The sequence below is a fragment of the Lepeophtheirus salmonis genome, chromosome 1, assembly GCF_016086655.4.
Source record: "Lepeophtheirus salmonis chromosome 1, UVic_Lsal_1.4, whole genome shotgun sequence".
Lineage (NCBI taxonomy): Eukaryota > Metazoa > Arthropoda > Copepoda > Siphonostomatoida > Caligidae > Lepeophtheirus > Lepeophtheirus salmonis.
The window spans coordinates 2,954,450-2,981,793 of record NC_052131.2 but is presented as its reverse complement, the minus strand read 5'-3'; the positions used below and the strand labels follow the sequence as shown (position 1 = coordinate 2,981,793).

Sequence of the window (27,344 nt, the reverse complement as noted above, 5' to 3'; positions counted from 1 at the left end):
TTTCAATGATTAAAAAAATAAATTATTGAACTGGGATGGGCACTTGAGGGGAGTGTAAAACCTTCCCTTTAAATCAAATTAAGTTATGTATCTTCATTTATTTGAAATTTATAGTAGATTATACCTTTTTTTACATTTGTGTAACATTGAACTTAGACATTTACCTTTCAAAATTAAATAACCTCTGATTGTGACCACATTCTTGGTAATAATCTTGATCAAAATCGATCCGTAACTTTTGCCATAATCGTTGTGACTAACAAACAAACAAATAGAGACAAAAAAATAACTTCGTTGTAGAAGTAAACATATATTTGGGAATAACTTTGGAGTTTTTACTTATCATTAAGTATAATCTTTTCGTAGGTTACCTTTTCGTATAAATACGATTATTAGATGATTTCGATACCTTTGTTATTTGTTCTAAACTAACTTTTTATGAACATTGAATGAAAACTAATTCCTCAAGTCATTTTTCTTTTGATGAATGATTCTCATGAGTAAAACAAATTCAACCTAAATAATATATTATATTATGACAAATAAAACATGCTATGGTGCAATCTCTTTGAAGAATACATAGCATTGGTTAGCAATATTGAAAATAAAAAGTAGGTTGTATAAACAAATAGAAAGGCAGTTCTTACAGAAACTAACAAGACTTGTAAAAACTCTTACTAAAATATTCGTGCATAAATACATTGAATTTAATTTTAAATTGTTGTCAGTACCTATTTGATATTATAATCGAGATAATAAAAAGTTTTTTAAATATTTGAGCTAGCTATGAAGTTGTGGAGTATAAACATTGAATAAGTTAAATTGGAGAAAACATCATATTTTTGTAAAAATATATGTTAAATAAATGGTGAGAAATTTATCCTACATACGTTCATGTATGACATAAGTATTTCTTAACGTGTTTTATAGATAAGAGTTCAAGCATACAATGTGTACCTTTATAATTCATTTATACTAACCCATAGTTTCGAAAATTCAATTATGTTGAGCACCGTCCCATAATTGGAATTTCTTACTTTGCAATATCCCACTCCACACTCTGAATCGAATTTTGATAATTTAAAAGAACTTTAAAATGAAAAAGTCACTTTTTCTTGCTTCATCATAATAAAGTAAATATAGTCTAAAATAAAAGTAGTAGTATTTCATATCAATATATTACTAATAGAAAATATACATTTCTTGAATTGGAACAAACTACAGTCTTTTAACAGCAATCCATAACTGCAATGTTGGTTTGTCCCCTGGCTGGTAACTTTTCAGATGGTTCTTATTTAATAAATGTTACGAAAGCCGTCAATGTAACAATAAATAAACGTTGCTGTCTTGTGGCGTAAATATCAAGTCCCCTTTTAATTAAAATTAATATGGTTGTCATAATATCTTGATAAATAAGGAAAATTCATGGGTCCACTATTGTAAGCAGTCTAGTATACTCTGCATGTAAGAAAAATAAATATAAAATATAGGTGACAAAATGTTTACATATTTATACTGTGTGACAATAATAATAGCTAGGATATTAGAGTTTCATAAAATTTATTTTCAGTGTGAATGTTTCCATTTTTCAGATATTTTGGAAGTCTTCAAATAGTCAATATATCTTAATCTCAAAATTATCATAAAATAAGAGCTGTCAATTTATACATAAATTGTTTACCATATTAAACATAAATTATATAATTAATTATGTTTTTATGACTAAATAGATTCATGAAGGCCACTTGAAACTTGGATTCCAAATCGTCCCATAATTTTCCCTTTCTAACGAAACTTTTATGTCTCTTGAATGATTAGTTTAGCTACTAAAAAACAGTAATAACCGTATGGATCTAATCTTCTTGTTGAATCAGGCCGCATAATTATTGTATTTGGAATTTGATTACAACATGATGCAAGTAATAAATGAATGGAACTGTCTAAGAGTTCCAAGAGAATCCAACCCATTAAGGACATTACATATCCTTCTATCTAATTTTGCAAAAAAAATATATCTTAATATTTACAGTATTTCTGTAGAGTTGCAAAACCATATTCTCAACTTAAAATTAACTTGGTTCTTTCACACTAGAAGTGTATGTAATCAAATTGTCGTAAAACATGTCATTCACAATAATATTAACAGAATTTTCAAAGTCAGAGGGAAATGATCTCATATTCCATTGAAGAGCTACATACAAAACAAAAATGAGCCACGCTCACTGTTCCTCACTCATACCTCACTCATAAGTCGACCACAACGACACTCAAAATGTTATTAGTTTTTTTTCCATTCTTTCAGATAAATCTCAGCAAGTACCGTTGTTCCTTAGAAACAGAAACGTGATTATACATTTTTTGTATATCAGTGGTTCACTTAAATAGCTCAAATCACTTCCTAAGCAATAAATCTATTAGATTATATCATAATTTTTGGATATACATAAAAAAATTACTCAATAAGAAATCAACAGTAAACTTAATAGAAGGGTCAAACACAACCCTTAACTTTGTAATTTTAGATGACTCTTTCAAAAAAATACCTTGATGACGCAGATACATCCAACTTCGAGTACAATTTATATTTTTGAAAATATCAACATACTAATTTTTAAAATTATCACACCTAGATTGCTCGTTTGTATAATGCTTCATTACCTTGTTTGCCCTTAAACTTGGATTCAAAGTACCTTAAACAACTCACAGCTGTCTTACAAGTTCCATATAACACAGAAAAATATTTTATAATCGGAAAATGAGCCACTAAACGACAATGTTTGCAAATAGAGTAATAAGCAATTTACAAGAAAATATATTTATATTGAATTTGAATTTGTAGGGTAACCATAAATTGGAGGGATTGCTTGTTTATGCTTTTATTCCATCACTTTATATCGGTTGTTGCGGGTGGAATTTTTTGATATTCCACATTGTTATTCCACCAAAATAAACATCTGCAATATATTTAGTTGTCAGCTATCGATTTTCCGTTTCTTTTCGACCTATTAGTATTTTGGTCAAGATATAAAATATTTACGCAATAATAGGGGTATTATTTTTTTTGCAAATTATACAGCAGAGAAAAAAGTTCAATATTTGAAAATACTTTCCAAAAAATAGAATTTTTTTATAAATAGCTATAAATTTTTTTAAAAATTCAAACAAAAATATAATATTTGAAACTTAACATGTAAAATTTTGTATTTTTTAATAGCAGTTTGGGATTTTTGAATTTATTTTGAAAAAAATCAATTTTTGAAATTTTAGTTTTTAATTTTTTTTTCCAAAGTATTTTATTTTTCAAATTTTTTTCGAACATATTTTATTTCATTTTTTGCCCAAAGACTTAAATTTTCTATTGAGAGATATAAATTTTGGATATTTTTTCGAAAAAGTTTAATAATATATTTTTTTGCCAAAAAATTAATTTTATATGAACAGTCGAAAATTTTTAAATTAAAAAAGCAAACAAACAATTTTTGCATTTGTTGATTAAAAAAACCAAGCCCCTTCTCAAATATATATATATATGTATCTAATCCTGCAGAAGCCTCTAGTATAGATTAAAGCAAAACCAAAGAATATTTTACCTTATACACATTTATAAAATTTATTATTTTTGCAATTGTTGTGGTATATACTGGTAGATATAAATATTATTACTTTATATCTTGAGGGGCAGTTACCTCTATTTACTTGTATATATATATATATATTAAATATATTTCTTTCGTACGCCCCTTTTAATATTATAATAAAGTCAATTACACATACACAACACAACAGTTACTTTATTTTCCCATGTGACATGGATAGATACATAGAACATAAAATACATTCAATTGACATTCAATGTTTGCAAAAATATAAAAATATTTACTTAGGTATACATTCAACTTAGTAGTACATATTACATAAATAATCAGGGGTTCACTGTATAAATTTACCCACACGTCAAACTTTACCATAACGTAAAGTACTACGAAATTTTCTGTTAGAGCCTGTATCCTCAGTCTATGGATCAACTCCGAGTCCCTCTTTTCCCCTGTATACTTTATAAAAAAGAAATTCAGAATTTTCCCTACAGAATGAGACTTTTTCTCTACTTTCATGACCAGACTAAATTTTCCAAATATATAGTAAAAATTGGGGTTACTCTCTTCCTACTCTAATGGTGAATAGTTTATTCTTCGCTATTGCCAAGTTATTTCCTTAGTATTTAAAGGTTGCAATGATTGAATTTCAACATTTACCTGTTGCTGTCTCCAATTTTGAAATAGAAAGAGAAATTATGACTTGTGGGTAAACTTATAAAGTGTACCCTAAAACAGCTCTCAGATAAAGTTTAAATAATAAATTACAACATTTAGAATTAGTAGTAGCTGGAGAAAAAAATAATTTTATAATGTTAAATATATAGATATTAATGCTGGGCTTCGGTCTGAAAATTATAGACCGGTTTGAACCGAAATATTGTTTTAAATCGATCTAAAAAAATGAGTTAAAATCAATGGGGGAAAAAAATTGTAAAAATAATTTTTGAATTTAATATTTGAAAGTAAATTTTTGAAACTTTATAGAACAAATTTAATTTCTTTGTAAATAACTGTATATTTTGGAAATAATTTTTCAAAAAAAATAATGATTTGTAATTTCTTTTTTAAATATTTTTTTTCAAATAATTTACTTTTATTGTAAATAACTATGGATTGTTGACATAAAGTTTTTCAAAATATTTAATATTTAAAGTTTTTTCAGAAGCCCTGGATTTATTTTTTATTTCTTTTCAAAAACATTTAATATTTGGGATTTCATTTTTGAATTTAATTTCCTGTTGAAATAAAGTTTTTCAAAAAATTTAATATTTGAATTTTTTTTAGAAGCCGTGGATTTATTTTTTATTTCTTTTCAAAAACATTTAATATCTGGAATTTCACTTTTGAATTTAATTTTCTGTTGAAAACAATTGATTTTTGAGTTTCTCTTCAAATTATTTTCCAAGTAATTTAAGTTTTCAATTTTTTTTTTCATAAAATTTCATTTTTCATTTTTTTTTACATAAATTTTAATTTTCAAATTTTTATAGTTAAAAATTATTATTTTATTGAGTAACTATGATTTTCGATTTTTTTTTCTAAATTATTTATTGTTTTGGAAATTCATTTTGAAATGTTTTTCCGAAAAATTTATCTTTTTGTAAACATGTATGATTTTTTGCGATTTTTTTGAAAAAAAAGATATTAACTGTCGAAAAAAGAGTCTTTGATATAATTTTAACACGAATAGACATGTTTCACACCGAAATAAAGGTAATCAATAAAAAAATATTGCGATTTGGAGTGAAAAATAGAAAAACAAACGATGTTGATAAATATACATAAATTAGACAGTGTCAGTTTTCAATTCTTCACAAGACATATCAAAAATTTACACTTTTGTTTTAACTGAATAAAGTTGGAAAAAGTTGTTATACTTCAGGTCTAAGATGAGTCACTGGTTTTTTGTCACAAGTGTAAGTCTTTTTATATTTTTATAAATTCCAGTTAGAGGCTTCAAAATTATTTTGAGATCATTTCATGTCCATAGAGTACATAGTGTTACAGTTTTTGAGTCTAGTATTAACCCTTTCTTAGGGAGCTGGGAACTACTGCACCCCAAATTTGATAAAACTGCTTTAATTCTGTTTAATATTGATTTTAATACTGGAAACAATATTAATATACTCCGGAAATTTACTTCAGAATGGATGCAACTCTTTTTCTTGGAACTATTTGAAATTTTTAATGAAGGTTTGGTGAATTAATAAAATCGTACTTTTACTTGATTTATTTCATTTTTATTTTGAATTAAGTTATTTGCGTTTCTACAAATATAATATCAGATGTTATCCCATATATCACACTCAATCTCAACAAAGTTCATGAGTTTATTTTTAGTACCAAAAGTTCGTTATAAGTAATTTATATTTTATAAAAGTTTTTATGGAAAATGAAATTATAATATTTCCACTAAAGAATCACAGATTATCTTTTCTTGGTGTGCAAATCAACTTTTGTTATGATTACTTAGCATAATTTTGAGTCTATCTCAACTGAGTATCAAGGCATTAAATTAATTAATATATGGGTTAAAGTAAAACCCAAGTTTATAAACTACGTCAAAAAAAAAAGAAAGGTTGGTTTCTATCAAAAGGGTTAAATAGCTTTCACATCTTTGATTGTGAGATCAAATTATGTTTGAAGTCTTTAAAATATGAATTAAAGTCCAAGTAGAATAATATTTGGTCAATTGTGGATTGTCGAAGTCCTAAAAAAATAGATATATTTATGTAAGTTTAAGAAACGACATATTTGGTTACACTCCTTATTCAATTCAACGTTTGAATTTTCAAATGAGAGAGGAATAGTCAATAAGAGAACTGATATCTTGCAAGTTACAAATAAAAACTATAAATCAAATAATACACTTGCAAAGATCTCTCCGTAATTCCTGGACAAACTTACTCACTTGTTCCTACTTTATACTTAAGTGTCATCTTTTTATAGGAAAACTTACTCACTCGTTCCTACTTTCTACATAGGTATCATCTTTCCTCGAAAATTAATGAATAGTTTTAGCTAGAGATGATCATCTAAAAAATATTTTACACGCTAGTAAATACTTAAAAATTTACAACTCTAACTATAAATAATATACAAACATAGATGCATTTATAAATAATGTAAGATTTAAACTTGAGAAATTTGCGAGACATAGAGAGTTTCATCAGGAGAGTTATCAACTTTCTTACTCAACAATAATTGGGTCGGTTTGGCCATTGTAGAATTGTTCGAATTATCAAAAGACTTTTGCTGAAGCAAGTGGTGGTGACTATTGTTATTGGTGCAATTGGGGATGGGATTAAAGTTTGGTCTTGATCTTGGAAGATGACTCATTTGCAGATTAATATTTGAACTTTTTTGAAACTTAAACCCAAATTTTTCACTGTAGTGGCCTAAAAATCTCAAAAGCTGTTTTCTAAATCGCGATGAAAGTCCACAATAAATTATTGAATTGACAGATGAGTTTACCACAAGGAGTAAGTGCGAAATATAGGTGAGTATATATACCCAATATGGCATATAATTCCCTGCATTCATCTGATCACATTGAAGAATGTCGTGAATCACAACAGTCTCATGGAGACTCAACACAATTCGAGGGATGTGGCAAATTAAAAAGACGCCTACAATTCCCAGAAATACAGTAGCCAAATTATCCTCATGTTTCCGTCGATTTGCATTTGGAGGTGAAGAAGTACAAATGCCTTTGGGGGGATTTTCAATTGTATCCGAATTGCGTTTGACAAATTTTGGGCATCGATGTCTTCTACGAACCTGAAATGAATGTTTCATGAGTAATTTAATTCTTGACGCAGGAGTATAGTTTATAACAAAGTGCTTACCTGAATATCATTATAAATCTTTGTATTGAAAAAGACGAGTGCCACAAATGGAACGATCCCTAAAATGAGAAGACGAGTCCAGTTGTTGTAATATATGGCATAGTTGGCGTCCAAACGAAGCGGAGTGGCTTCCAGTTGGGGTGCACTTGAATTAGAGCTATAGGTGATGTGTAGTTCCAGAAACTTTGGAATATTGAAAATGACTGAAAAGAGGGCTACAGGCACAACATACTTCAAAAGACGTATTAAACTTGCTCTTTCATCATTCATTGCCTATAATATTGGGAAAATTAAGTTATTTCTCTTGTTTCTTACAAACAATAAGTTACATAATATTTAGAGGAAAAATTGGACTTTATATGGTTTAGAGTTTTCATTAAAAAGTTCATTATTAAGATATTTCTTTCCAATAGTTATTTTTGAACTAAATCCTTTTTTGTTAACATGAATCAAAATACGCTGTAAAACTAAAAAGAAAAATATTTAAACTTAACATTCATTTTTTTGTATCAAAATAAGCTACCTACCTCAATTTATATGTAAAAAATATCAAGCTATTTTGTAGTATTTTATCCAATAGATAAAAGAGACCTAAATAAGTGGAAGTTTTATTTGTAGTCTCGAATACATTTAATAGAAAAAAAAAATTATTTGCTCCCCCAAAATATTTGTAGGCTTTTTAAAAAGTTATTAAATAAATAACCTGAGGCAATGCGTAGTAGAAATGAAAAATATTTTACTTATAACTAGAGTTGCAAGAAATGAGTAGACAGTGTTGAGTTAAGGAGAGAAAGAAAACTAACTACCATCATAAGTTATTTGTTATATAAATTATGAATTATTGTTCATTTTGTTGCTTAAAAAGTTGATTATATCTGATTTTTTTAGTAACTAAATTATATGAAAGTCTACAACTTTTGAATACTTATTTAAACAATTAATGTTGAAACTCCCCTTTTCAATACAACCAGTGTTTTATTAGATGCTGTTTTTGCCAGAAAATCGAGGATTTTTAGCTTATATTTTTTGCAAAAAAAAAAAAAAAAAAAAAAAATCAGGAGGACTCATGATAAGTATCCAAATTGACTGAAAAACAATGTAAAATGAACTTAACAAGAAGCAAATAGTTCTCACCACCTTATGATTATGATCTATTAAAAGGAAAAGTTATTATAGGAGTTCTTCATTCTTATGAATTCATATGAAGTTGATATATAAAAAGGGTCTTAATCCAGATTTTTTTTCCTTGGTGTTTCTTTAATGCAAAGTATTTTATGTATTAAAAAGTTAATATACGAAGGATAATGTTGCTAATGATCCATTGCTATTGGAAATAGCATAGTTAGCACATCACATGAAAATTTTCACCTTAAAAAAAAGTATGTATACTAATAAGAAAAATCCAAGTCTAAAAATAAAGATAAAAAGTAACGGAAGAACCATTAAAAATAAAATAACGTCAGAGGGATAGTCTTACGTTAACTGAAGAGCTAGTCCATATTCTTAATGACTTCTATAAATAAATTAATAATGGGCATGATGTCTTTAAGGTTTAAGTCCTTCTTAGTCCTTTTAGCATATATTAATTTTTGAATTTTGTAATAATGGCATTGAATTTGTCTTCCCCTTCTAATAATAGTGTCCTAAAATCCACTTCTATCAGTTGTTGCTCCAAAATTTTCAAGCAGTCCATACTTAGTTCTCCTTTCCAAATAGTCACAAAAAGGAACCAAAGCTGATATTTTAAAACTTCTCCTGATCTCTTATATCGAGTATTTAATCCTGAATGGCACCAGGGGACTTTCAACACCCTTAAAATAACCTAACATTGAATTAAAGGACTGATCAGCCATTTTATCAATTAGAAAGGTTAACCAACGTACGTCCCCAGCAATATTACCGGAGACAGTTCGCACTTTCGGGAAATTAAAGCATCCTCCTATGGGTAGTTCCAACCAAGAAAACGTTCAAAAATTTTTATAAAATCTATGCTCCGTTTACATATATACTGTATTCGTTTGGAGTATAACGCCAGAACATTTTTTAAAACTATCATAGAGGTTAAGAAAGACTGTCTCCCTAGCAGGAAGTCATTGACAATATAATACCACGGTGCCTCGCAATTTCAAATTTTTTACCCCAATAAAAGTTGAGATCCTTCCATACTTCTGAGACGCTTATCACAGACAGTCATCCACTATTCAGAGGAGCATTAAGCCTATCATAGGGTATATTCCTTCTCCCTTTCAGTTAGAGAAATGAGCTCTATATAACGGATATATTTTTAAGAGCTTCTTCATTGTATGGCGTTACTCTTATACTCGTAAAGGATGAAGCAATTTTGGAACAACGTAAAAACTTCAACCAGATATTTACATATTCAGGTTGAAATTCGTGAAGAAAGATGAACTTCAGAATATTTCATTTGTACAGAAATAAATTATTAAATAATAAAACATGAAAAAGTACATAAAATATAAATGAAAAAAATAATAAAATAAAGATAAAAACATTTTACTATTATACTGTACAGAACTGCGTACCGTGAAGGGCGTACCGCGGTTTGTACAAAACTGCAGGTTAAGCTTATTGTCCCAGCTCTACTAGACATGTATGTAAATAGGTGGATAAATTGTTTCTTATAAATATAGTTTTTGTGGCTCTTATGCATCCATCTTATTGTCCGTACCAAGTGACTGCCACCTGTTCCTCGCTTTAAATCTTATAAAGGGTTTCCCAATAAGAGGTGTTATTTTGATATTCAAAGAAAAAGGTCATTTATGAGATAATTAATTGGATGTTTATTTTAATGTAAAGAAAAAGGTATGCCATTCATAATGGAAAACAATAGAAACCAAATGACCACCACAGCAAGGCTAAAAGGGTCGTATCCTTTTTATGAAATTTTCCATCACTTAATTGCAAAGTGGGTGTTGAATGACCTCATTAGCTTTACGAATTATATCTCTGGGGTCTTGAATCGACGCTTGGCCGTTGGTGCAGACCTTATCTTTCATGTGGTTCCAAAGGAAGAAGTCGCTAGGTGTTAAATCACAAGATCTCGGTGGCCAATTACGATCACCTCTTCTAAAGATAAATCGGTCTGGAAGCTTTTCCCGTAAAAGAACGATGGGTTCGTTGCTTGTATGGAACGTACCGCAATCTTGTTGAAAGTTAACGTTTTCCAAATCATTACCATCCAATTTAGGCCATAAAAAATCATTAATCATCTTTTGATTGCGCAATCAATTCCCTGTAACTGTTGCTCCAGCCTCATTTCGAAAAAGTAAAGTCCAATGGTCCTGCTGGACTATAAGCCGCGCAGAACAGTTACACGTTGAGGATGACGAGGCTTTTCAACAATAAATCTCGGGTTTTTCGAGCCCAAGATGAGACAGTTTCACTTGTTGACGTAGCCATCGCGGAAGAAAAGGGGCCTCATCAGTCAAGATACTGTTATGATTGCCAAGAACATACACATTTCTTTAATAATGTTTTTTTTTACTAGATTTATCATGGGAAAAATTTATTAAAAAAATTAAACACAACGACTAAAAAATAGCATTTATCCTGACTGTATGTTTTAAGACTATAAACAAAAGTGTTACTTGTTTTTTTCGGATAACAAGCAGTTTTATCATTTTTTGGGTACATAAAATCCCATTTTATAAACAAACGGCCAACAACGTTTTCATAGTTCTATCTACAGATAATTCCACTTGATACATGAGACAACTATAAAACAGTAATATAAATTAATTCTTGATATTTTTCTTTTGAATAACAGTAATGACAAATATATTATCCATAGAGGATTAAATGAACATCACAAAATGCTGGTTATTTTTTTTTTTTTTTGTAATATCCACAATAAATGCCTGAAAAAATTGTTTTTGTTCACTTGTATTTGTATTAAAGTTTTTTTTTCAGGCATTAAACGCTTTCTTGCTATATTTTGACACAGTTTAAAGATAAATTTCATGCTGATTCGTATTTTTTTTTTTTCTTACATAAAATGATAAATATACTTGTATTATCTTTTGTATTCACAGCGTGAATAGTTTCCATGGATATAATCCCAGCAAGAAAACCTGTTTTTTATTACTCACTCTAACAATTTGTGGCCTTTTCAGAATATTTTATATTCAGTATGTGTAGCAATAAATTTTCTAAGAATTTTAAAAATCGTATCAATTTTGGATATAAATAAAAACAGCGTGTGAAAAAGTAAATACACATGTTTATTTTTAAAATTAAGATTTCTGGAGTTTCCAGGAAAGTAAGAGAGGGTTAACTGTATATTATAAACATTCCAATTATATCTAGAAATATTTTATAATCGTCAATAAAGTGTAAAGACATTTTTTCAAAGAGTAATTGGTTAGCTTTTAACCTATTTGGCACAAAATTAAGCCAATAATTTATTTGAAAAAATAATATATTTGTTTTACTATTTTATATCAGATATTTTATGTAAGACAAAACTGATTAAAATATAATTCTGTTTGCTGAATTCAAACAACAAATACATTTGTTATTAAGCCTCGGTTATTCCTTTTAATCCCTGACGTTTGTATTTTCCTAGAGTCTAAATGTACAGTAAGGTGTCCCAAAAAAATTTGTTTCTTATCATGAAACCTGTAATGTTTGATAATGAGGCTTTTCACTATTTAACTAATATAACAAAAATCATAGAGATATCTTTAAAAAAATTAGCCAGCCCTGGAGGTTTGAAGATTTACTCGATTTTGAAGGGAAATATTGCTACAAATTTTGGAAAAATATTTTGTTATGTATGTAATCCCAAAACAGAAGAAATACTGCGTTTAACTCTAGGAATAGATTAAGTTCCAATAGATATAGAGTTTTTTAAATATTCAGAGTAGGAGAAAATGTACAAGTGGCAGCAAAAGATAAGGCCTTTAAAAAGAAAATTAAAAGGAAAATTAACAGAAAATAAGCAACACTTCGAAAAATTTAACTTTGAAGATTTGCCTATGACTAAACCAGGATAGTCACTTCAAAAGGATTAAGATTTTTCCCCAAAAAGAGAAGAGAAAACCAGGTGACCTTGCCAAAAAGTGTTATCGTATCTCCGGAATTACCCAAAGTCAAAGATAGAGTGAAAATTGCAGCAGCAATTGAAGCCGGTGTAGGAGAAATTGAGGATTTTGTTCTTTCAAAGTTGTAAACAGCCCATGCACAGGAGAAAACCCTCAAAAATATGTCCAAAGAAGTGGAAGACTCTTTCAAAGAAATAAAATCCAAGTATCCATGGGGAATAACAATTCACAGGAATTCAAAAATTGTATTAAATTTAGAGAGATTGGCGGTAGTTACAACTGGAGCCTTTTTTAATGAAAAAATATTGGCTATCCCTATAATTGAAAGAATAAATGGTGAACTAATGATTAACACTATTTTTAATTTTATAAACAAGTGAAATATAAAATAAAATGTATTCTCTATGGCTTTTGATACAACAACATCAAATATTGGAGTTCATAAAGGAGCATGTCTTCTTATTGAAAAAGCTCGAGAAAAACCTCTTCTTCATTTAGCCTGTAAGCATCATATTGGAGAATTAATAATTGAATCTGCATGGCGGTATATTTTGGGTAAGACTACAAAGTCCACAAAATCCGGTGTTTGTGGAGCTTTCAAGTAAATAAAAAAAGGGTTTAAATAAATAATCAATCTGTGAGAACTGTGGATATTGAAAAAGATTTAGTTTTGAGCATCATGAGGAATCCCCCTAATGAGTTACATCATTTATTACTTAATAAAAAATCATATAACTGAAGTTGATTATTGGGACTATGCAGGGATAAATATGACTTTACTAGGAAACCCATCAGAGTTAAGACATGTTATAAAATAGAAGGTATTCATAGAGTTTGTTTTATGGCATGTCAACTTTATGCCAGTAAAGCAGTTTGTACTGCGAAAAACTAAATAATATTGATTTTTAGTAAGACCAAAATCAAAATATAAGTAAAAAATATATATATAATTTATTTAGTTAGTCATATTCTATGAAATTTAAAGTTTTCATGTACTGAAGCTTTAAAATTTGTATCAATTTTTCCCTTCAAAATCAATCGAGTAAATTTTCAAACCTCCAGGGATGGGAGGATTTTTAAAATATGTGTATGACTTTTTGAAAAACCTCATAATAAAACAGCACAGCTGTCATGATACCAAACAATTTTGTTTTTTGGGAGAGTGTAATGTACAGTCACCTCAACATTAAAATGGATATTTTGATTATTTATATCTATTCCATAAGTATGTATTTTTTTCACATGATATTATAAGCATTGGTGACAAAATTATATCATTATATTTTAAACTAGTGTATTTATAATAATAATCTTAGTGGTTGGTGCTAAGTGGAAATATTTAATAAAAGTTAAAGGATAATATTATTTCAAAATCCCTAAATAAAACACATGTTCTATACAAAATATGACATTTGTCATTCCTTTTCAACTTCCTTTTTTTGGATGCATCATTTAGGTGTATAGACAATAAAACATTCTTTGAAACCTCGATAGTTAATTGCAAAATTTCTTACTACCTCAGGCACTAATGAGGTACCATGTTCAAAAATTGGATATGTGAAGCTTATGAAAGGTTAAGAATTTAATGTGAAGTTTGTGCAAGTATTTCATAAGTATAAGATAGTATATTAAAAGAATATAAAAGTTTTTGGAGTAGATAAAGATCCAAGGAAAATAACAAATGGTATAAAAATACAAGATAAAGTTAAAAATTCACATCTACCTGTACTGGAATACAATAATATACTCATAAAAACTATTGTTAAACTTCGGATAAGCAAACAAATTTGAAGATGTACAGAGTTGAGATTGGAAATCCAAAACAAGTTTAGACCTCATTATCTTATCAAACCTAAAATATATGTTTATGAATTTGTCCTGTTATGATTTAACTTACAAAACTGTATTAAAGAGAAAGTACTAAATATTTGATATATCTTCAATATCGAACACCATGTGGTAATTTTTTGGTGACTCCGTTCAGGGTAAGCGCCCCAGGACACAAATAGCTACATATATAATCATACTACATAACTCAAATTGATATTAATAGATCCATTATCATACTATAATTTTGATTTGATGTGTTTTATCAACATAGGGTAATTAATAACAGATTAAACAACATTTTTCAGACATTAATGTTTTGGGTAAACGAAATGTGCATCCTAGCCTACAGATCTGAGCCCCTTGAACTACTTTATACGGAGTGTCTTTAAGAGAGCCCAATAAACGTGCACATTACACAGTTTACTCCTTGCCTGCTTCCATTCTCGAGGTAGTGGTCAACATGGATAGTATCAAGGCGTGTGTTACGTTTAGGACCAGGTTTGGAGCCTTTACTTGAGGTTGGAGGTGGTTGGTTTGAGAATTGACTTAACTATAAGCCCTGACATGTAAGACCAATAGATTTGGAAATTAATAAACTAATTTTGGGAAATTAATCGTAATATCGTCCAATTACCTGGATAAATATTCCCCCCCCCCCATTTATAGTTGTAAAAATTTAGCTTTATTTGCATACATTACATCCTCATCTTTGTTATTTTAGAACTCCTTTATCTGGAAAATTCAAAAGCTATTCATTTTTACTTTTTCTATAATATATCAAAGGCAAATTATTGATTTTTTTAAGGAAGTATCGTCATGACGGATAAATAATGTTATACATACATATATGTATGTATCCATGGAAACATAATAAATCAATTTATTACTGTTAAGACAAGTATGTGTATAAATAAAAAAGCTCAATAGTCCATTTTTCACACAACATAAATAAAAAAAAAAAAAAAAATGAACTCTGAGTGAGGCGATAATGTTATAAAGTAATGGCAAAACTAATCTACTAGAGCAAATAAACTGAAGATGACCCGATACCCCAAACTTTCTCGAATATTCTAAATATATAATGTCCTCAAACTCATCCTTAAGAAAAGAATTATCAAATCTATATTTTCCAACGCCAAAAACTCAAAAGCATCATCTCAAATTTGTTCAAATAAATTTGATTATGAAAATATTTAAAAAAACATAAACTTTTATTCATTTAAGGATATATTTAATCACATTTTTCTTCAGTTGTCTAAAAACTTAATGATGAAATAAATCAAATTTACAACATTTTCGTATTTGTCAATCTTTTTTTTTTTTCTTCTTTTTCAAGGATATTTATGTAGTTTACATCTACTCGGGCTGTTATCGCTTGAAAAGAGGAGGAAACTTCAGGATGTGGTTATGATGTTTAAAGTTATCAATGGACTGACTCATTGTAATATCGACCCCAAAGTATGTAGTAAGGTGTACAACACTAAGTTGTCTTCCGATTTGAACTTGGTTCAGCCATCAGCAAATACTAATTACCTCCAACATAGCTTTTTTAATTGAACTATACGGATATGGAATAGCCTCTCCAAAGAGGGGAGACGAACATCTTAACTTTGCGGTTTTAAGAGGCTTTTAAAAATTAATCCACATCTACTTTAATTCCACGCCACATTATATCATTTAATTTTACAATATTTTTTCATTAGATTTTATCATATTGTTTTATTATACTTTATCATAATGTTTTATTAGACAATATTGGTTTTTTTTTTTTTGGCTACTAGTCGAAACAAACCAAATAAATAAAGAAAATACTCTCTTTTATATTTAAATCTTAAAAGGCCTGTTGATAAAAGATAAGATAAAGGAACTTTTAAATACTGTGTGGTTCTTCTTTCACATAATTCTGACCCCCTCCTCCTGTAGTAACTAACATTGATTAATTCTCTCCCAAAAAACATATTGTATTGGTGTTTATGACTTCTAAAAACTTACTATAAAATTGGAAAGGATGAAATATATTGATCAATTGTCTCATACTGGACTGTTAAAATTTTTTTGAGTATTCGAAAAAATTATAAATGAAAGGGCAATAAATTTTTTCCTTAATTAATTTTTTGTAGTACTTATTTTTATTAAACTCAAATCAAAAGCCACTTTCACAATCATTGTTATAAAATATATATTATATGGTAATGTGTTTAAGTGTTCATCCTTCTATCACAGACAAAAAAAAACCGAAATATTTCATGTAGGTTATGAAGGCTCCCAAAAACCGTTCTGGTAATAATTGTTTTTGTCTTCAAAGCCATGGCATCCTTAAAAAAGCATTTTTTTAGCACTTCACATGTACAACCTCAATCATCAAAGACAGGCATCCATACAGTGTCTCATCTTCAGTGAGACATGTCTCGAGAACAAAAAATTCATGCATAATCATGGTCTTTGGCGTTGTGGAGACATCCCTCCTATTTTTGTAGAGCAGCTCAATGCAGATGTATACATCGAACTTTTGTATAATAAAGTGCTACACTGGGGTAGAAAAAAGTTTGGGAACAGTATTTTTTTACAGAAGTATCTTTGCACCTCAGACAACTTTCTGTACTTTTAGGACCTCAACAAGTAGCCACCCTCCTCTCCAGACACGACCCATTTGCACTACTATATTAAGACACATCTGGACTAGAGAGTGTTTGCTACTTCTCACAGGATTTTTCAGTCTCTAGAGACTTCCATGTATAAGGAGTGGAACAAGCCCTGGTCTAACTACACAGTCAAAGTCTGTAAGGGATTTAGGTCACGTATTGAGGCTATTATTAAAGCTGAGGGCTCACATTATGATTAAAAGTTGTGCAAAGTACAACTTTCTGATGATTTTGTGAGTAATGTCCTCACTAAACCTCCCATATAACTTTTACTCCTGAAATATTGAAAAAAATAAAGTATGTTCCACTAAATAAGATCAATCCTGTTTATAGAATGCCCCAAGCATATAGCCGAGGTAACAAAGTAGTGGCTCAAAAAGAAGCATATTAAGGTCATATAGTGGCCTTGCCAATATCTGGACCTCAATCCCATAAAAATATTCATCAAGGAGTAAATAACAAAATAAGTAAGAAATCCAATACTGATTTTCTCCACTGGGTCATTTGAAAAGTCCATGCAAAGTACAAGAAATGACCCTAATCTCGTGTAGCAAGGTGTTTTTTAGTGAGTATTATCTTTTGGAAGAACATTACCAAATGTTAGCCAAATCCGTCTTTCTCTTTCTGTTGAGCATTTGTTTGAATTGCTGAAACGACCAATAAGATAATGGCAACTGTATTTTGGATTTCAAAAGGAATAATCATCATCAATTATTTTTTGAAAAGTATCAAACTATTATTATATTTTTCTTTGATATTGGACCGCTTGGAAACTGAGCTCCAAGAAAGCACACACAATTTACCCACAAAAAAGTCATCACCAGGACAATGCACCAACTCACACCTCAGCAGATGTGACCGCAAAATTAATACAAATAGGTTTACAACTCAAGATACCCATAATGTAAGGAATCTCGCACCCCTTCACACTTCTGTCATCTATCACCATATCATAGATTTTATCAATTATTTCTGGAGAAATAACCTCAACGTTCAGCGTCACTTGAGTCTATATGGCCAATATGAAAATTTTCAAACCCCTTCTGTTATGGAATATTTATCAAGCTTATTTTTAGTCTCTTGAATCGTTTTGCTTATCATAAAGTAATGTTTAATCAACAAACGATTTTTTTTTTGTTTACTTTTTGAAAATTACTCCACTTTCTCAATTTAAATGAATGCCAAACAAAAAGAAATAGACTGATCTTGCTGAAAGTTGGTGTGTGTTCTTTCGAAAGATCCTACTAACTAAAAATAACCACGATATGCGCCAGTAGTGCCATCTCTCGGATTTTGTACAGAATTTTCAAACAACCCTCGTACACAAGTGTGAAATAATTTTATTTTGATTTTTTTGCTCAATATCACTTTAAAAACTTTTTTTCTTAAATTAAATATCACATTTATTTAAAAATGATCGAAAAATATCAGATATAAAAAATAATCATTAGCCAGAATATGTTAAAACTCGATACATATTTTCATGTTATTTAATCTTTTTTTTTCCTAATCTCATCTTGCATGTAAATAACATTTTGATTATAAGATGTAATTACATGACATATTCTTGAAAATGTGGACTAAATCAGATTATCAAATACCCAATCAACATAATTTAGAGGCGTATTTACAATATTTATAAACTGATACGCATTGGATCTAGAATAAAAATAAATTTTGTAGAGGAGGGGCCACTTAATTTGTTACCCCTTTCCAAAACCCAGCCTTCCCCAAAATAGGATCCTGTGGAAGAATAAAACTCTTATAAAAGTTGTAAGCTTAAAGAATCTTTTCCTTTCAGTGTCGTAAAAAGCAAGGAGAATTTCTTGAGTATATTACAAACCTAATTAGCATTTGAAGCACTTTTGGTCCGTCTCTTATATCTGTTCTTAACTTTTATGACTTTAGAATGCATGGTATGCTCAAGCGAGAAGCCAAAATAGTTAAAAGACTATCGATGACAGTCGTGGAGAAATTTCCAAAAATGTGGAAATGTGTGGGCAAAAATTCCGAAAAAAGATTTTTCCTACTAGCTACCATTTATTGATCAAGATCCTTGGACAAGTTATTCAGTATATGTATGAGGACATTGAATGCAACCATGTTTTTATAAATTATGAAAACAAAGTACTTATAATGAATGTGAGCTCTGATATGTTTTGATTGCTTCCATTTATTTCACTACTTATATAATGTCTAACTTGTTGATAACTCAATCAACTTGTCTATCCTACTTAGATTGGCACCCCTTCCCCTAACTTTCAGGTCCGGACATGGATTTGAAAATATTGTGAGGTAAAATTTATACAATCTACATATACTATGGATCAATTATTTGAAGTGTAATATTTTTGTCGTAATATGCAAAAGTAAATTTAACTTTCACAATTAAAAATCTTGGAAGTTGAGTAATATATTTCTCATATATGTTATTTAATTTAATGTTATAACTTTCTGACTAAAATTTGATTTATTAACTAATGTAACGTTTTTTGGTTACGAAGACAGTTGAAGCATTTGACAAGTCTTACTCAAATGCAATATGTAGAAGAACTATTATCCTGTATGATCTACAAATAGATTAGAACCACAAAAAAACATGATTTGTGATCGTTTTTTAATTTTTGGCGGGCCTGAGTTAAGCCAATCGAGTAATTGAGACAAAAATAAAAAGATTGACAACTGTTTTCGGTCTTCTTTAAGTATCTCATTTATTTTTAATCTTCCTTTAGTGAACATCTTTGTTTTGTTTTGTTTTTCTATTTACCTTAAACAATACATTTATAAAACAATGGGAACATTATTAAATAAAAACAATGAAGAAACGACAGTTGAATGTAAAATTAAAATCAACCCACTACTTGTCAAATGTAATATGTACGTTAAAATTCCCTTTTTTTAAAAGATTTTTTTAGCTACAAAAAGTATTAATTAACATCAACGTTGAAATTAATTATACCTAATACTTATGGAAATTAAAATTTGAATCTTCAACAGATTGTTTTGCTTTTGGAGAATGATCCTCCTGATATATTTACATGCATTTATGTAATTGCATTCGAGCATCCTTATGAGCAAATCAATGAAGATAGGGATAACGAGAAATCAATTTAAAAAGATTCCCAGAGCCTTCCTAAAGGTTTGTTGAACTCCATTACTGAGCTTTTTATTCATCATGAAGATGATTTAAACGAAAATGTAGAGCCAAATTTCGATGAAACTCAATGCATATAAGTAAAAAAAAAAAAACAATGTACAAGTAGACATAAATATATATTATATCAGAAGTTATAAACGAATATAAATGTTATGAGAAATAACAAATATTCCAAATATTGCATTCAAAGTAAAATTCCACAATATAAAAATTCAAAATGGAATAACGTAAAAATTCAAATACCTACCTTTGGTAGTATACCTACCATCGGTACTTCTTAAAATTATTCATACTGGATTCCTGTGTCAAAAAAATATATAAGTGGAGACGAAACGATCTGCCTACCACCCCTCAAACAATCCAATATTTAGTGACAAGGTGAATAGTGATACAATTTGAGCGAGTGATGACATAATGTAATAAGTAGCTATCTCAAAGCGACACAAAGAAATAGGTATTAGAAAAGGCGGGAAGACTCAATAAATATCTTAATATAAAAGCGATGTCCCAAAATCGATTTGATGAATTTTTACTGAATACACATTTCGGTAACAACAACTATCTGAATCCGGACGATCCCTTTTGCAAAGTTTCAATGTTCTTTGAAACCATAACGGAACTTCAAAAAAATAAGTGGAAACATTTGAATATATTTTTGAGCATGAATCGACGGTCATGTACTTTTGACACCACAGTATGAAAAAATACGCTAAATCAAAACCAACACTACTTGGGTCTACGATTTAGAATTTAGCTACATCTTTCGGCGAGCTTCTTCATAGCATTCCTTATGAGGGAGACAAAACACACACAAAAAAAAGGTAAGTAATTGGGACAAAAGAGAGATGTTGTTTGTGAACTAATTGAAAAGGAATAAATATTCAAATGTTGTAAAGTGGTCATTTGAATGACGATAAATCAATTTTTGTGAAAAGGTATACCTTAAGTTAAAATATGATTTCTATTTCAGGAAAGTTTAAACAGTTTTGAAAAATATTTAGAAGTAGCTCAACGTCCTAAAAGTTTGGATAATTTACATTTTTAAAGAAAAAAAATCAGCATTTTCTTAATTACTGTCAATATACTTCAGATTAAGCTTTTTTTGTAAAAAAAATCAATTGAGCTTACTAATTTTACAATAACATATATATAATATAATGAATTCAACAAAAACAATATTTAGATTTTCAAAATAACGTCAATGGAAGTTGATTGAAGTTTAGCTAATGACCCATTTTTTATTTATTCAAAATATTGTAACTCAACTATTGGACTTATAAATATAAAAATTTGTAATTACGTTTAAATCATATTAGATTTAACGGGTTTTTATTATTATCATGCCCTTAGTGACCTTTTTATCACCTTTTCACTAAAATTGGCCATTTAATTCAATTTTAACACATTAAATAAGAAATAAAAATCTTAAATTCATCCTATTTGAAGACGGTACCAATAAAAAATATACATTTAGCATACATTTCTGTTCTTTTTCTTTATGATATATCAAATAAATTATAAGTGGGTTTTAAATTAAACAAAGAGTACATACAAATTTATTAAAAGAAAGCAAAATGGTTTTGGCACGATAAGTTCAAATACCGGCAACAATTATGAAACTTGTGCTATACTTGAAAAATTACAAGGAACAAACATCTGCCATTTGCTTGAAAACACCATATGATGGAATTATTTTTAAAAAAAACCTATTTTCCAAGATTGTATGAGTACCACATTGTCACCAAAATACTAAGAGACAAGGTAGGCCAGAGAAGCTATTATCATAAAATTTTTATTGATACACACACCCAATTCTGTGACGTCATATATATAAAATATCTGGATATATAAACATAATTATAATTATAAATGACGATTCAAAGGTTCAATTCGAGCAAAGCCATCGAAGGATCTTTCCCTATACCAATAAGAAAATACTTACAAAAAGTTATTTGCATTTGTCTAAAATTTACGATAAGACATTATTTATATCTAGGATATTATAAAAAAATACAAATATACTGGTTTGAAAATAACTTTACATAAACAATTTAATAATAATCACTGAATAAATCTTGTTTCTAAATATGTAAGGATAAATACAGTAAGTACTTGTTTATTTATTTTATATATCACCATGAAAAAGAATAAACCAGTATCGAAAATATTTGTTTTTGTAAGTACCATCTTCGATTAAGGTTTCTTAGATACTTATTGCTGTTTTTAGGTGTTAAAGTTGAATTAAAATGGTAAATTTCTGTAAAAAGTCATTAAAAGGCCATTAGGAGGGTCATGGTTACTAAAAAAGTAATTTTTAATAACTTTAATGTGATTTAAACGTTTTGCAAACTTTAATGTTTATCAGTTAAACAATAGGGTTACAATATGTTAAAGACCAAAAAAAAACAGGTATGACCTAAATTTCAATCAACTTTAATGGACGATATTTTGAACATATAAATTTTATTTTTGTTAAAATAATTATAAGTATATGTTATTGTAAATTTAGTAAGCTCAACTTATTGTTTTTACAAAAAAGCTTTTATCTGAAATATATGGATAGTAATCAAGAAAATACTCAGTGTTTTTCTTTAAAAATGTAATATTTTCCAAACTTTAAGACCGATGAGCTACTTCTAAATACTATTTTCAAAACTGTTTAAACTTTTCTTAAATGTTTTTTCTTTACAATGAGGAACCATTTTTTAACCTAAGCCATTTACTTTTCCCCCAAAAATTGATTTCATTATCACGTTAGTGATCATGGACAACCTTTATATTAGTTTTGACCTTTTAGACAACTTGAAAGATAAAAAAGGTGGTTTACTAGATACTGTTAGATCCAATAGACTATATTTAATTTCCATCCCATCAAAAAAGGAATCAATGAAAATGAAAAGCAGAAAAATGAAGTGCATTTTTAACGATAATGACAGCAGACAACTTTATATTGCAAATAATTTTATTGAAAATTTGAGAAGAAAAAGTAGAAGTAAATCAGCCTCATTTCTGCATTTACAACAACCCTATGGAAGGGTTTACCTATTTGGTGATTTTGCAATTGGTTTTAAAATGTGGAAATGATTCAGTAAAATAATGGAGTAATTTTAAATTCAAAGAAAAAACAAAATATTTTATTAAACGATGTTAGACAAGTCTGTACAAAATCCTTAGTCACCAATCATGGTGAAAATATCCACGCAATTATTTTGCAAAACTTAAAGCAAATATTTATTCTAAAGGATACCATAATTTAGGGCATCTAATTCTCAAAAAAAAATGAACGTAATCTTGTGCATCTTGTTTGTCAAGATGCATTCATAGATCCAGAAAGTGTGACGCATTAGGTAATTTTAAATTGTGCTAATTGTTTTGAAAAATACCGTATCCAACACTTGTAAATGATATGCATTAATGAATATTTTATTATATTTATTGTAATAAAGTTAACTTGAAAAAAAAAAGATTACGAAAATTAGTCATAACCCTTTTATTATGATTTCATCATTTTAATTTACAAGTAAAAATATTTTTATAGGAGATCTTCCCAAACGTACATATATGTACGTGCCCATCAACGGCACAAGTGACAAGTAGAAACTACTTTACACAACTTTTTTAAAAATTATATGATTTTTACACTCGGGAAGAAATGACCTAAATATATATTAAAAACTGGCAAATACAGAGATCTAATATATAAGTTATATGATAAAGAGTAATAAATTTGAACTATTTTTTACTAACACCTAATATAGTTTTTTTTCCATTCTACAATCTTATAAAAACACTATTCCCCATTATTAATAATGGTCATTAATATATCTTTTTAAATGAGTCGTTTATGTATATATACATAAAAGAAAAGACAAAAAAAAGAAGCTCAATGTATTTAATTAACACGTTTCTCTCTCCTCTTGGCTAGCTTTGTCCACATAAACTCGTTTAGAATATCTAAAGCCAAGATCCACGTTGGATAAGAGTGATTGTAACATGCTCAAGATTATAAGCTCAATGACTCAACTTTAGGAAAAAGGCAAACACGATGTTGAATAACATCGGCTGCAATGGTCCATTTAACTTCGGGAACTCCTATTTTGAATGAATGGGCTCATTCATATCTCTCATGAGAGATCTTGATTCTACTTTTGCTTTATAGTTTTTCATTCTGAATATATAAGCTCAATATTATAGGTCATATGTAAATTATGTCGACAGTCCAGTTCTCCTCGTCGGAGAAGAACATGATTCTTCCTCCATGGCTCTTCAGGTCATTCAGGAGACGTTTACCGTTGGTGGTTGGATGCCATGAGTATGTGTTGTTTGGCCATTCGGTATGACCTGTACCCGAGGTCATCATTCACAGCCTTGGAAACCAGCTGCTTGCTCACTCCACGGTTCTTGGCCAACCTGGTCAAGGAAGTCCCCGGCGAAGCCTTGATAGACTTCCGGAGGCTTTCAAGGAAGCGGGGAGTGCGGATTCGGTCACTTCTCATGTTGTGGGCCTTGCAGCAGACCTTCCCCTCAACCTCCCAGGCATTGAAGACCCAGTACACCGTGGTCTTGGAGTAGTTAAGAAGCTTGTAGATAGCAGAGGGCTTGTGTCCCGTGCGAGCCAATTCGAGGATGGCGCCTCTCCTTGCTTGTTCCATGATAACTATTGTTTGTTGTGAAAACAATTGTGGTGGAAGTTATAGTGTATTGTTCACGCAACCTTTTATATTAGTATGATTTAACCCCGAATATCCACATTATGGATCTGGATGAAGTTCAAAGTAGTTCCAATATATCGTGCACACCCTGTATACGGTTATTTACTTCAGCAAAACTGTACTGCTGGAGGGCTAGTATTATCAGATAGAAAAACAACAAAAATAAAATCTGATTATATTCCAAGGAATGTAAAATCATTCTTTTTAATAATATATTAATTGAAATTTCAATTTTCTCCTTCATTTTTTTTTATAAGAAGGTTATTGAACTGGGTAAAAAATAAAAATGATAAATAGTTAAATAGTCATTTACATTATGAAGTATACATTACATTATGCGAATTTAAAAAATGAAAGTAGTGCCCAACAGTTTTATATAGTATAATACCTTCACTATTAAACTTCTTCGCAAGAAAAAAAAAGAGAGATCTAGAAATCAAATGGAACAGAAACGAATTACTTTTAAGCGAAACATTTAATTAAATATGCAAAACTTCAACAATAAAACAAAAATTAATTATGTTTCATAAAATTATATGATTAAGATTTAAAATAAATATGTAAGTTAATAAAAAAAATCTAGAAGGCATTATCAAGAATATTTTTTGTTTCTTTGTTTCAGGAGTATACTGAAATATCATGTAGATTCCAAGGATTAAGAAACATTTTTTTATATCTCAGGTTATATAATATACTAGTTCACTAATGGAAGTTTAGAAGAAACAATCATCTTATTAAGCAATTGAAAGTAATTTTTTACTTTTCTTTATTTGTCAAAGTAAATATATTTTAGCTTATTTTGGGGAGCAAGTATTTAAAGTATTGGCAATTGGATTTCTTATTTCAATAAAATATGAATAAAGGCTTAGAATTTTTAGTATACTCTAGAATTAGCTTTATCAATTATTTCATTTATACACTTAGAAATTTACAAGTTCATTTTTACGCCATGTCGTTGTTGTGCAATTATTTTATGGGAAAATTGCTGGAAGAAAAGTTCTGCTCTTATAAATATGGAAATGTGGACACAAAGTTATTTATTTTAAGGAGTATGTTAAATAATGTACCTATGTAAAAGGCTCGGGCAAAGATTTTAGGCCGTTTGGATTTGCAGGAAAAGTCGTGGACTTTTCTTTTTCGAACCTTTCAAAGGAGGGAGAAGGGTGGTTATCTAATGAATTCTTTTGAGGAAGAATGAAAAATTCTTTATGGTTTGAAAAATGAATGGAAAAATAAAACCCTTAGTTATACTGAAGAGACGTCTACTTTTTTACGTACTGTCAATCAACTATTTTAAAGAAGAACTTTACTTTTTAACTGGCATTACAATTTAGAAAGCTATTTAATTTGCCTGTAAATTCCTGGCATAAAAAGTTCAGAGCAAAAAAATCATTCCAAAGAGGAAGTGCGAACGTTTCATTCAATGTTGCCACTATTTTACTTGTTTTTGTTCCTTTTTATATTAAAATACAGTTACATTTGTATGCAATATAGGTATATTTAAAAATATATACATCGATACCTGGATAAAAAAACTTCCTTACCTGATTATAGTCTAAGGGATAATGAACTGCAACATATCGCTCCATCGCTATAGCAATTGTCATAAATACAGATGTAGTCATCATAATCATTCTTCCAGGATAGAAAAGGAGAGGAATCAGAATGATTTGTATGTCCGAGTGAAACCCAATAATTTTGCCGAGACTTTCAGAGAGACTTCCTACCAAGTAAAGTGTATCAAATGTTGATAGTGCAATTAGCAAAAGGTTAAAAGAGTTTCTCATTTCTTTAAGACTTAATATAACTGTTGATCCTACGTTGAAGATAATGCCTAAAACCGCAATGAACACTATGAAAATCCCTTCAATCCAAAAATCCAACATTTGCATCACTGAGTCATTAACTGGATCATAGCCCTCACAAATTGAAGGATCAAAATCTCCAAGGGATTGGTTCATCATACTATTCATAATATAGTGACTATTTTATTCAAATTAAATGTCCAGATTATTTTATTTAAATCAAATATCTAGATCTTTACTCACACATTTCAAAACTGAAAAGTTTTCCAAGAGTATCTTGTAAGATATATGTTATAATAGAAAGGCGCTTACGAGAGAGAAATATATTGAATGCCTTTTCCGTCTTTGAAGTCTGTAATTCTCTTAATCATTAGTGAAAACCTATTCCTTAAACTTTATTACTATACTAAAAAAAGAACAACACAAAAAACATAGACACATGCATTATATATCGAAAATTATTTAACAAATGTGAAGATTATTGTTCTACACAATATTTCAATTTTTTTATATTACCCATGCGTGGTCTTTACTTCTTATATACAATCCTTGGCTTAGGGATCAAAATGTCTTGATCATAAATATTTATAACTATCACATATTAATCTTTTATTTTAAGATGATATATTTAAAGATTAATTCACTGCATAATTACTAATTTTCAATTTAAATATTAATTAGTTATATATGA

General features: G+C 29.0%; 1 protein-coding gene across 1 annotated transcript; it reads right to left on the bottom strand.

Moving 5' to 3' along the window:
* Positions 1-5,040: 5,040 nt before the first annotated feature.
* On the bottom strand, positions 5,041-26,911 carry LOC121113999 (FMRFamide receptor). Its single transcript, XM_040707810.2, has 3 exons — positions 26,393-26,911; positions 7,445-7,717; positions 5,041-7,376 (listed from the first exon to the last, which is right to left on the bottom strand). Exons 1-3 carry the CDS (start codon positions 26,819-26,821, stop codon positions 6,729-6,731), a joined length of 1,350 nt encoding a protein of 449 aa, XP_040563744.2. The 5' UTR covers positions 26,822-26,911; the 3' UTR covers positions 5,041-6,728.
* Positions 26,912-27,344: the final 433 nt, after the last annotated feature.

What these genes read in the sequence shown, in the direction of transcription:
- LOC121113999 (XM_040707810.2), bottom strand. Translation starts at nt 26,821, where the DNA reads ATGAATAGTATGATGAACCAATCCCTTGGAGATTTTGATCCTTCAATT. An exon ending in ATCCCTTAGACTATAATCAG is followed by an intron (nt 7,718 to 26,392) that starts GTAAGGAAGTTT and finishes CCAATATTATAG; the next exon opens with GCAATGAATGATGAAAGAGC. An exon ending in AGATTTATAATGATATTCAG is followed by an intron (nt 7,377 to 7,444) that starts GTAAGCACTTTG and finishes CATTCATTTCAG; the next exon opens with GTTCGTAGAAGACATCGATG.